The sequence below is a fragment of the Eubalaena glacialis genome, chromosome 4, assembly GCF_028564815.1.
Source record: "Eubalaena glacialis isolate mEubGla1 chromosome 4, mEubGla1.1.hap2.+ XY, whole genome shotgun sequence".
In the NCBI taxonomy this organism is placed as follows: domain Eukaryota; kingdom Metazoa; phylum Chordata; class Mammalia; order Artiodactyla; family Balaenidae; genus Eubalaena; species Eubalaena glacialis.
In genome coordinates this window covers 72,858,028-72,870,909 of record NC_083719.1, presented here as the reverse complement: position 1 = coordinate 72,870,909, position 12,882 = coordinate 72,858,028, and the positions used below count along the sequence as shown (strand labels likewise).

General features: G+C 35.5%; 1 protein-coding gene across 1 annotated transcript in view; it reads right to left on the bottom strand.

Moving 5' to 3' along the window:
* ADGRV1 (adhesion G protein-coupled receptor V1) overlaps positions 1–12,882 on the bottom strand; it is a 560,722-nt gene that overhangs the window by 467,084 nt on the left and 80,756 nt on the right. The window contains exons 23-25 of the mRNA XM_061188957.1: positions 10,671–10,851; positions 9,480–9,682; positions 2,304–2,433 (exon numbers count right to left, since the gene is read on the bottom strand). Coding sequence (XP_061044940.1) covers positions 2,304–2,433; positions 9,480–9,682; positions 10,671–10,851 — 514 coding nt within the window. The remainder of the gene's footprint in view (positions 1–2,303; positions 2,434–9,479; positions 9,683–10,670; positions 10,852–12,882) is intronic.

Sequence of the window (12,882 nt, the reverse complement as noted above, 5' to 3'; positions counted from 1 at the left end):
CTGTGTGCACGTATCAGCTTACACTTAGTCCTATATACCTTTGACAGTCACCTTACCACTTACAACCACCAATTCAAAATTAGGGACAGGCATCTAACATTTCCCTTCAACCACACACTTAAATTCCCACCATATGTACCATTCTCAGGCTTGATCACCCTTTTGCCACTGACATTTCTCAAAGAATCCTAAACAAGCAGCCTAAAAACCTCAGCTTCAGCCCTGGCTGTGAGAGACACCATTTGTAAAACCTTCAGCAAGTCACTAAACCTCTTGGTACCTCACTTTTCTCACCTATGAAAGGTGTCTGCTGCCTTTTACAGAACTACTGTACAGACCAAATAAATAATAGTGTAGAAAATGAAGTACCCTGGCAATATATAAAGACTATAATAAAGAGAAAGTGATTCTAACTTTACTTCCACTACACTCACAAGCCAACCATCATTTTGCCAAATATCTGCAAACAAAGAAGACAGGAAGGGCAGCGATGGCAGCAGTGGAAAAGGAGTAAGAGTAGCAAGACCACATCCACACCTATGTGCTTCTACCAGTATCCTTGATTGACATGCCAGTCTAAGATCTGCCCTGCTCTTCTGTGCTTCCCCTCCAAAGGACTGGGATATATATGAGAATTTATGGCACTCAAAACCTGAAATGATCTTAGAGACATAAGAGGCAAAATGGATTTCAGGGACTATCCAGTGCATGGCTTGGCTTCCATATTAACCACAAGTTGTGAGGAAGAGGGGTGAAATTTAACACCAATGTACCCTGGCCAGCATAAAACATCTACTCAGGTGGCTATCATATGTAGAATTAGTCTTACAGGTAAAACAGTGAGGAATAAGGGTTTCTCCTTTGATCCTCAAAAGAATTTAGCTCTACAAGCTATTTCACCTCTTAGGCAGTCCCAGCTACGACTCGAGGAACGGAGGCCAGCGTCTAGATTCCTCTGCTTCCAATGCACACTCAAAGGGGGCGGGGAGGATCAGATTCTCTGCCAGTATTGCCCACTTAAGGTGCAAGATTGGTTTTCAAATGAGTACTCATGCCCAATTAATACATAACGATGCATATTCTAGAGATACAGGAGGAAGTTTCTATATAAAATCACAAGTATCACTATGATCACAAATATCATTTCTGAAGAATATCTGATGCTCCTTATTAATCAATATTAGGTAATGCTCACTAACGGTTTCTCTATTACACAAGTATTTTTAGCTATAAGTAATACAAAGAACAACTCTTCAAATACTTTATAGTGACCTCTGATTAATGAAGTCGTTTCATGATAATAATGATTTGGAAATGAAAGGACTTGTCTCTAGAGACAAGCAAAGCTGGTATTGTTACATGACACCAGCCCAGCAGGTTGTCCAGCATACTTTCACTGTTTTATGTAGTCAACCAAGCTGTGGCGCTGTTTAATCATTTCCCTGGCTTGTCCTCCTTTGCTGCCACCTGGCTTTGGGAAAACAAGGAAGGGAAACATGGGAAAATTTTGTCATACTTACCCCAAAGTCTCACTGCATACTAAAAGACAATCTTAGTATTTCTGTCTTATCCAATTTCTCCCTTTGGATGGCTTACTCAGTACTATGACTTTCTTCATCAAAACATAAAAATAATAATAAGCTAATAATACCAGTTTTGTAATGGAAGAGACTGACCTGTTGAATACCATACCAACTCCCAAATTCTTACATTTATAAAGGTAATATGGTACACATCTCATGTATACTGTAACACCCCCAGTAGCACCTGATAATCAAACACAGTGATACTTCTGCAAAGAAACGTATGTAGTTAATCTAAGTGGGATAAATAAAGATTATAAGTAGCCTGTCTTCAATACAGATGAGTTTTGCCACAAAATGGATTTTTGACTCCAAAAATCTGTGATAATCAGAGTTTTCGGCATTACAGAATTGAGAGTAAGGTATTGTTAACCTGTTTTATTGATAATCACCTCATAATGGATTATCTAAAGAGATTAACTTTGACCTGTTCTACAGCTGGAGGTAGCTCTAAAGGAGCTACTGTGAAAACTGAAATAAGGAAGAAGGTAGAGAGGTGATTTTAGGGGCACCTACTCTGAATGATAGCTATAATTTGGTGATTCAGTATAATTAAATTATTTCATTGTAAAAGCACATCTACTTTAGGAAAAGACCAATGGGTAATGAAAGGGGGAAAACCAGCACAATAGGTTAATTCAAAAGAACCTATTTCCTTAATAGAATCTACTACCACTATGGTGAGTGTACAAGTAAATATTTGACATTTTTGAGTCTTACCTCCTCCCTCCAAGTTTAACAACTCAACTTTAAAGGATTTTTCCAATTCAGGAATAGAATTATCAGTGATGTTAACAGAAATGTACTTAAATCTTTCTCCTGGTTGAAATTCTAAGGTACCAGCAACACTCTGAAATATAAATAAAAGATTTATCCATTAGATTATAATTACTCTGTATGTGAATGTGTAAAATGAGAATGTTCACTATATCCCAAATTGTTATAAATACTGAAACAGATGAAGTAAAATATAAAATTGAAAACATTTAAGTGGATATGAATAGTGTTCAATATAAATTCTAAACAAATATCCTCAAACTAAATAAAGCAGATGGATTTTGATCTCTCTTATTTTCCTATTCATCAAAAAAAATTTTTAAGGCAAATGAGAAATCTGAATAGGTGACATCCACAAATTCCTAAAGAATTAAGTCAATGAGATGCATGGAATTCTTTTGATTAAGTATATTGAGAACTATTCGGTTTATGTCATTGAGTAATTTAAATACTCACTGCATAATAATAATGGTATTTTCATTCCAAAAATTTCCCCTAGCAATAATAAATATCAATCCACTGGGCATTAATCTTTCCTTGATTATATCACAATTGCAATTTGCAATACAGATCTCCCATCAGAAAAGTTCATAGCTACTAGAAAAGTAGTTATTTAAAGTCTTAAGGCCCTTTTTCTCCCACTATCTAATATAAGCATTTTCCCCTCAAGTCATGAGAATAAATTTTAAAGATGTTTAAATTTTTTCTAGGGTTAGCTTTTGTGGACAACTATATTTCATCCTGCGGAGCAATTAATGATCCTAAAGCTAAACTGAGGAACCCAAGTACCAATGCACTTAATCACTCACTTACTAATTTTTTTCAATATTTTCAAACACACAGCATGTGCGTTGCACCATTTTAGATGCTTGGGATTCAAAAACAGCCAAATCATATCTGTATCTCCACGAAAACATTCCCTAAGGAGTATTAAGCATAGAATAGAAAACAACTGCTATAAAAGACATATAGCAGCTCAAGAAAAAAAAAGTAATTAACCTTGCCTAGAGTGCAGTCATCAAAGGAGTAATTCTACAAATCTTAACAGCAGAAATAACATTTGACTGTCTTAGGAAACCATATTATTTGACCTCAGCAATATCTTACACAATTGGCCACTCCCTCTCTCTCTGGTGTTCCGTGATACCACATTCCCTATTTTTCCTACCTTTTTAGCTCATCTTTGTGTTCTCTGCCAATTTTAACATTCTCCTAGGACCTGGAAAAACTATTTTTCATCAGATTCCCTCTAGACCCTATCTCTAGACAAGGCTACCATATTCTAGGCTTTTAATGTCATGTATATGTTCCCAACTTCCAAATTTCTACGGGCATAACTTATTTCATTGCACTTCGCCTTATTGCACCTTGCAGATATTGTATTTTTTACAAATTAAAGTTTTTAGCGACCCTGCGTAGAGCAAGTTTATTGGTTCCATGTTTTCCAATAGCATTCCCTTACTTCTTGTCTCTGTGTCACATTTTGGTAATTCTCACAATACTTCAAACTTTTTCATAATTGTTGTATTTGTTAATGGTGATCTGTGATCAGTGATCTTTGATGTTACTATTGTAATTGTTTTGGGGCACAGGGAACTACACCCATATAAGACAGCTAACTTAATAATTGTGTGTGCTCTGACTGCTCCACTGACTAGTCATTCCCCCATCTCTCTCCCTCTTCTGGGGCCTCCTATTCCCTTAGATACAACAATATTGAAATTAGGCTGATCAGTAACCCTACAATGACCTCTAAGTGTTCAAGTGAAAGGAAGAGTCACATGTCTCTCACTTTAAATCAAAAGCTAGAAATAATTATTAAGCTTAGTGAGAAAGGCATGTCAAAAGCCAAGACAGGCCAAAACCTACACCTCTTGAGCCAAACAGTTAGCTAAGTTTTAAATGCAATGGAAAAGTTCTTGAAGTAAATTAAAAGTGCTACTCCAGTGAACTCATGAATGATAAGAAAACAAAACAGCCTTATTGATGATATGGAGAAAGTTTTAGTAGTTATATAGAAAATCAAACCAGCCACAACATTCCCTTAAGCCAAAGCCTAATCCACAGCAAGGCCCTAACTCTCTTCAGTTCCATAAAGGCTGAGAGAGGTAAGGAAGCTGCAGAAGAAAAGTCTGAAGCTAGCAGAAGTTAGTTCATAAGGTTGATGGGAAGATGCCATCTCTATAACACAGAAGTACAAGGTGAAACAGCAAGTGCTGATGTAGAAGCTTCAGCAAGTTATCCAGGAGATCTAGCTAAGATAATGAATGAAGGCGGCTGCACTAAACAAGAGATTTTCAATGTAGTTAAAACAGTGTTATATTGGAAGAAAACGCCATCTAGGACTTTCATAACTAGACAGGAGAATTCAATGGCAGGATTCAAAGCCTCTGAAGACAGGCTAACTTTCTTAGCAGTGGCTAATGCAGCTGGTGACTTTACGTTGAAGCCAATGCTCATTTACCATTCCGAAAATCCTAGGGCCCTTAAGAATTATGCTAAATCTACTATACCTGTGCTCTGTAAGTGGCACAACAAAGCCTAGATGACAGCACATCTGTTGACAACATGGTTTACTAAATATTTAAGCCTACTGTAGAGACCTACTTCTCAGAAAAAAATATTCCTTTCAAAATATTACTGCTCATTGACAATGCACCTGGTCACAAGAGCTCTAATGGAGATGTACAATGAGATTCATGTTGTTTTCATACCTGCTAACACAACATCCATTCTGCAACCCATGGCCTGAAAATTCTCAGAAACATCTCCAAGGGTATTAGCTTTCTGATAGTCATGAAGGATACATACATAGATTTTTTTGTTTGTTTCATTTTGTTTTAGTTATTAAAGAAAATGATAATCCAACTGGAGACTGGGGATGGCCATATATGACAAACCCACAGCTAACAACATATTCAATGGTGAAAAGCTGAAAGCATTTCTTCTAAGATCAGGAACAAGACAAGGATACCCACTCTCGCCACTTTAATTCAACATAGTATTGGAAGTCCTAGACACAGCAGTCAGACAAGAAAAAAAATAAAAGGAATCCAAATTGGAAAGGAAGAAGTAAAACTGTCACTGTTTGCAGACAACATGATAGTATACATAGAAAATCCTAAAGAGACCACCAGAAAACTACTAGAGCTCATCAATGAATCTGGTAAAGTTGCAGGACACAAAATTAATATACAGAAATCTGTTGCATTTCTATACACTAACAACAAAGTATCAGAGAAATTAAGGAAACAGTCACATTTACAATCGTGTCAAAAAGAATAAAATACCTAGGACTAAACCTACCTAAGGAAGTAAAAGACTTGTACTCCGAAAACTATACGATGATGATGAAAGAAACTGAAGACGACACAAACAGATGGAAAGATATACCGTGTTCTTAAATTGAAAGAATCAGTATTGCTGAAATGACCATACTACCCAAGGCAATCTACAGATTCAATGCAATCCCTATCAAAATATTAATGTCATTTTTTTAAAGATTTTTTTGATGTGGACCATTTTTTTGGAGTCTTTATTGAATTTGTTACAATATTGCTTCTGTTTTATGTTTTGGTTTTTTGGCCACGAGGCATGTGGGATCTTAGCTCCCCAACCAGGGATCAACCTGCACCCCCTGCATTGGAAGGTGAAGTTTTAACCACTGGACTGCCAGGGAAGTCCCTTAATGTCATTTTTCACAGAACTAGAACAAATAATTTTAAAATTTGTATGAAACACAAAAGACTCTGAATAGCCAAAACAATCTTGAGGACAGAGCTGGAGCAATCAAACTTCCTGACTTCATACTACACTACAAAGCTACAGTAATCAAAACAGTATGGTACTGGCACAAAAATAGACACATAGACCAATGGAAGCAAAAGTAAACAAATGGGACCTAATTAAACTTCAAAGCTTTTGCACAGCAAAGGAAACCATCGACAGAATGTAAAGACAACCTACTGAATGGGAGAAAATATTGGCAAATGATATGACCAACAAGAGATTAATATCCAACATATATAAACAGTTCATACAACTCAACATAAAAAAAAAACCCAAATAAAAAATGGGCAGAAGAACTGAATAGACATTTCTCCAAAGAGGAAATGTAGATGGACAACAGGCACATGAAAAGATGCTCAACATAGCTAATCATCAGGGAAATGCAAATCAAAACCACAATGAGATATCATCTCACACCTGTCAGAATGGCTATCATCAAAAAGAGCACAAATACCAAATGTTGGCAAGGATGTGGAGAAAAGGGAATCCTCATACACTGTTGGTGGGAATGTAAATTGGTGCAGCCACAGTGGAAAACAGTATGGAGGTTTCTCTAAAAACTAAAAATATAACGACCATATGACCCAGCAACTCCATTCTTGAGTATATATATCCAAAAAAAACCTAAAACACTAATTTGAAAAGAAACATGCAACCCAATGTTCATAGCAGCATTATTTACAATTGCCAAGATATGAAAGCAACCTAAGTGTCCATCAACAGATGAATGGATAAAGAAGATATGGTATATATATATATATATATATATATATATATACACAATGGAATATTACTCAGCCATTAAAAGGATGAAATTTTGCCATCTGTAGCAACATGGATGGACTTAGAGGGCATTATGCTAAGTGAAATAAGTCAGACAGAGAAGGACAAACACTGTATGATATTACCTATGTGTGGAATCTAAACAATACAACAAACTAGTGAATATAAGAAAAAGGAAGCAGACTCACAGATATAGAGAACAAAGTATGGTTACCAGTGGGGTAGCGAGGCAATGTAGGGCTGAGGGAGTGGGAAGTACTATGGGGTGTAAGATAGGCTCAAGGATGTACTGTATAACATGTAGAATATAGCCAATATTTTATAATAACTGTAAATGGAACATAACCTTTAAAAATTGTATAAAATTTTTTTTAAATTTTTTTAATGAATAAAGGACCTGAATAGACATTTCTCAAAAGGAGACGTACAAATGGGCTACAGCTATATGAAAAGGTGCAAATCATCACTAATCATCATGGAAATGCAAATCAAAAGCACAATGAGATATCACCTCACACCTGTTAGAATGGATACTGTTAAAAAGACAAGAGATGACAAGTATTGGAAAGGATGTGGAGAAAAAGAAATGCTTGTACACTGTTGGTAGGAATGCAAATTCATATAGCAATTATAGAAAACGGCAGGCAGGGTCCACAAAAACTTAAAAATAGAACCGTCATATGATCTAGTAATTCCACTCCTGGATATATATCCAAAGGAAATGAATTCACTATGTTGAAGAGATATCTGCATTCCCATGTTCACTGAAGCATTATTCACAGTAGCCAAGATATGAAAACAACCTAAATGTCTTTCAGCAGATGAATGAAGAAAATTAGATAGTAGATAGAACAGAATATTATTCAGCCTTAAAAAAAAAAAAAAAGGAAATCCTGTCATACGCCACAACAGGGATGAACCTGAAGAACACCATGCTAAGTAAAATAAGCCAGACACAGAAAGACAAATACTTCATGATCTCACTAATACGTGGAACCTAAAACACTCAAACTCATAGAAGCAGAAACTAGACTAGAAGGGTGCTTGCCAGGAGCTGGAAGAAGGGGAAAATAAGGAGAAGTTATCAAAGGATGCAAAGTTTCAGTTATGCAAGGTGAGTAAGTTCTGGAGCAATACTATATTGTACACTTGAAATCTGCTAAGAAAGTAGATCTTAAGCATCTTGAAAGAAAGAGAGAAAGGAAGGAAGGAAGGAAGGAAAGAAAGAAGGAAGGGAGGGAAAGAAAATTATATCTTTGTGAGGTGATGGATATGTTAATTAGCTTATTGTGGTAATCATTTCACAATGTATATGTGTATCAAAATATCAAGTTGTAAATCTTAAATATATATAATTTTTATTTGTCAATTATACCTCAATAAAGCTAAAAAAAACTTTAAAAAGACCATCAATATAAGGACTAAAGTATTTCTTTAACAGAACACAGAGAAGACAATACTGAGCCACGCTGAGATGCCCTATGAAGTATACTACATACCAAACTAAAGACAAAATAAATGTCAGGGCAAGAGAAATATAACTTGCCCAATAAAAGCGTTTGAGAAAGAAGAAATCATCTTCTTGCAGTTAGCAAAGAAAACTCTGCTAACTGCAATACAGCCAAAATTAATTGAATGCAATTAGTCAAGTTTTCTGGGGTTTGGGAGAAAAAGTATGTACAAATTACTTAAGACTACACCCTTGTACAGGTCTTATTAGGAATAAGAGGAAAATCAAGAAAACTAATATTAAATTTAAAGAAAAAGATTCTTTGGGAAAACAAATGTTGAAGGATATAAAATACTTCCTGAGAAGTATAGCTGAGAAGAAATTATGAGCATTCACTTAATATGAGTATTGGTGATAATAAGACTAGGCAACAGTTATTGAGGGTTACTATATATGTTCCACGTACTATACGTGACACTTAAAATGCTGCCATCAATCCTCAGAGTGGCCCGGCCCAGCAGATATTATCTCTCCCTTACAAATAAGGAAACTAAGGTCAGGAAAGACTGAGTCTCCCAAGGCCACATATTTAGAAGGTCAATTTAAACCCAGTTCTGCCCAGTTTCAAATTCCAGGTTTTTTGGTTTTGTTTTGTTTTGTTTTGTTTTGTTTTTTGCCAGTACCACACTGGTTCTCATTTGGAGAAAAAAAAAATTAAAATTGAAATGACATAGACATATAATATTTTTACTATTTTGGTGTTGTTCAATGGACACAGACAAGAGGATTTAAAACATGTAAGAAACATAATTTTAAATATATATGATTAAAACCTATAACTTAAAATAAATAATACAGATGAAGCCTATGACAAATATAAGGTACAAGAGAAATCAATATGACAGCTATTTAAGTGTCAGGCTTTAGTGGACTGAAATACTTTAATTCACAGAAATTTAAAGGCTGAAAAGCCATCAATGCTTCTTTTCCTTGTTTAGTAAGTTCCAGGTACAGTGCCAAGTCCCTTCCAATCCCCCAAGAGGACTGTGTCTGTCTTAAGAGTATAAATACTGCTTCAAAAGGATTAAGTGATTTACCTGGTAGTCCTCAGGACTGAATGCTGTCAGTGATACTGTTCTATATTCCGCCATAACCCTCCCCAGGAGCCCTTGAGCACGGACGACCAGCAACCTAACTTCTCCATCTTCCTCTTGCACGGTGATGTGTGGAGCACTGCTTGCGGGCAGGGTCATTGTGTCCTCAGGCTGGGGAGGCAGCCCAGTGGAGAACTGTAGCAAGCCTGGCAGATACAAAGAGAAGCAGGGCATTCTTGCCCCAATTATCTGTGGAAGAATCTCTTATTCACTTGAAACAATCTTACACAATTATTTTGATCACCAGGATAAAATTCAGAGGGCTCTCATTTAGAAAAGACTCGAGTGAAGATCTGACTAACATGCTCTTGACAGAATATGTTAGTAAGTTTTCAGGATGTTAAAAATTAAAATGCTAATTTTCCTTGTCTCCACCCAAAGAAAGCTTTTTTTAATGGAAGCATCAATAAAAAGAATAGTGATGGAGTTTTAAAATATTATTATCAAACATTTACTCATATTTGACTCTCTAGAATTCATCCTTAAATTTATAGCAAAACAAAATTAATGGCACCCTAAAGGATTTGCAACACGCTTTTTTGAAAATTTAAGTATGAAAATCAGAGTTGAAGAACTTCCCAGGTTTCCTTCACAGATCTTTTATTGGATGGTCTTGCTTTATTCCTACAAAAGAACTATTACTTTTCAATGCAGAAAACAGTCTCAACTTATTATGACAGACATCTATGATAGTTTCCCAATTAAGAAAATTATCACTTTTCAGCATAAGACAAAAAGAAACTAATATAAACAGACAGTGATAACGCTACTTCTTGAAGTCAAATAAAATATAAATTACAAAGTATTTCAATTAGGTGTTAACATATCACAGTAGGACAATTTTCAAAATTAAAAAAAATTTGATTACCATGAATTAAAATACTTTTTTCATTTAAAATAATCCTGCATTTAAAAATACTTTTCAAAATATATTATTAAACTTTAGAAATCGATCCTTATATTTTTTTCACAAGCACTGTCCCTCAAAATGGCAGCTTAGAAGTTCCAAGAGCTCGGAAGTTACAGCATCCGAAGGAGTTCTACTTCAATCATTTGCAGAAGTCCCTTAAACCCTTAGCGAGATCAAGTACACCCAGAGAAGAGGGGATTATTCTTGCAAAAGGGCTTGGTTACCATATGGATGATCACTAGCTTTGATGGTGATATCTGTTGTTTCCTTTTCAGGGTCTATGCTTGCACCACTGGTAGGAGTTGAACCTAGTTTCCCATCTCCAGGAACCGCAGAAACCAATGTCACACGGAAATACTCATTAAGCTCCGGAATATCATCATCAAGGACATAAATATTCAGGACCTATAAATATAAAAATCCAAAGGCATTAAGCAATGAGGCATGCAGAAATTATTTGCCACTTATCAGAAGAAAATAAAGCAGCCAAACAAAGTTACTTTTTAACATGACAGATTTCTACACAAACTTAGACATAAAAATAGAGAGCGAGAGAGAAAGAAAGAGAGAGAGAGATCTGAGAAATTAATTCTTTAATCAATAATGGGTGCTGAAGAGTAATACTTTCTGTATAAAAATATCCTAGTCATGTATTAATATACCATATATTATACATTGATATATCAATATAGTATCATATATTCTTTGTACCAAAGACAGTGGTATTACCAACCTCAGGGTATAGAGTTCCTGGTTAAGGAACTGCATGTTATCTGATAGAATGTGGTAAGGCAATAGGAAAGGACAATGTATCCATGTCTAGTTCTGGCCTAAGGAAAGCCTGACATACTAGCAGCCGCATGCTAGAAAACAGATCCACAATAAATGCTAGAAAACAGATCCACAATGAGCCCTATAAGTCTGGCATACACAAACTGCTCAAAAAACATTAGGAAAGGAAGTAGCAATAACTCAGCCATGCTCTACAATATATGTCAAAATTTGAAGTGAAAAAAACCATTCCTCCTTCTTTTATTAACTGAACAAGCATGTTTTGACATCTGCAATGTGCCAGGGCTAGAAATGGCCCCAGTCGCTAAGAGACTCACTGTCTTCTGTGGGAGAGAGATCTGTGGAAAAACATTTAAAATGCAATGCAAAAATGTCATAATAGAGTTATGTACAAAGTAAACTGAGAACAAAACAATCAACTCTATCTGGTAAAGGTTTTACAACAGACAAGTCTGAAGCAAGTCTTAATGAATTAGTTGTAGTTATGAGTAATAATGAGGAAGGACATTCCAAGTAAAAGGAACAACAGCATGAAAGAATAAGACATCTGGGTATCTACAATTAGACCACTAAGGCTAGAGTGGGAGAAAAGTCTGGACAGATAAACAGGAGTCAAGATCATAGGGACCGTTCATGCTATCATTAAAAAAATGAACTTCATTCCATAGAGAGTAAAGGAAAATGGAAGAATCATAAGCAGGGGACTGACAAAATGAGAATTCCATTTTAGAATCAATACCATGGCAGAATGTAAACAGAGTGGACAGAGCAAGAAAGGACGCAAGGTGCTGAGTTAGGAGGTGACTGACCAGAATTAATGAGGTACTGAACTAATTCAGTGACAATGGAGATGAGGAAAAATGGATGGATTTTAATTTGTTCTGGAAATAGAAGACCAAGGCCTTAAAGACTCAGCATAGGGAGTGAGGGACAGGAAGGAATGATGTATGATTTCTTGGTTTCTTCCAGAAAGGAGGGTGACAACAGTCTGAAAACAAACTGTAACTCCAAATGCAATCTCCAAAACACTAGTCATTAGGCCTAAAAGCATCTGGAGAACTTTTCTTTTAATGTAGTTTTTAATGTAGGCCCAAAACAGAATCTGAATTTGGTTTTAATGTTCATTTTAATCAAAATTTTAATTAATAAAGTAACACATGGCATGGCCAATGTGCTCAAAATATAAAAATGACACTTCTACCCAAATCTTGTCATTGTTTTTGAACTAAAGGGAACAATAGTGGTCTGAAGATTTAAAATATCTTGCCCCTAGAAAGTAAGCTGACAAATGTTGCTATGAAAAGCAATACCAAAACATCAAGATGTACATTAAAAATGAAGCAATTAATATTTTTAAAGTATTGAAGCATACCAAAGTACTCGCTCAATTGAGTTAGTGAAATGAAGAGTTTGAAACTGAAGACCCTATCAAAGTATAAATGTATCTCACATGGTGACTCAGTACACAAAACAGTATTTACCTTTACTATATGTTATACACTCTGCTATTTTCTATTCTCTTTTGAAAATCTTCCTCATAACTCACTCAATTGATTTCATAACTAATGGGCCATTTAAAAACACTTGAAAAACACATTTCCAGTATACATTCCTGTACTGCAGCAAAACACACACACACACACA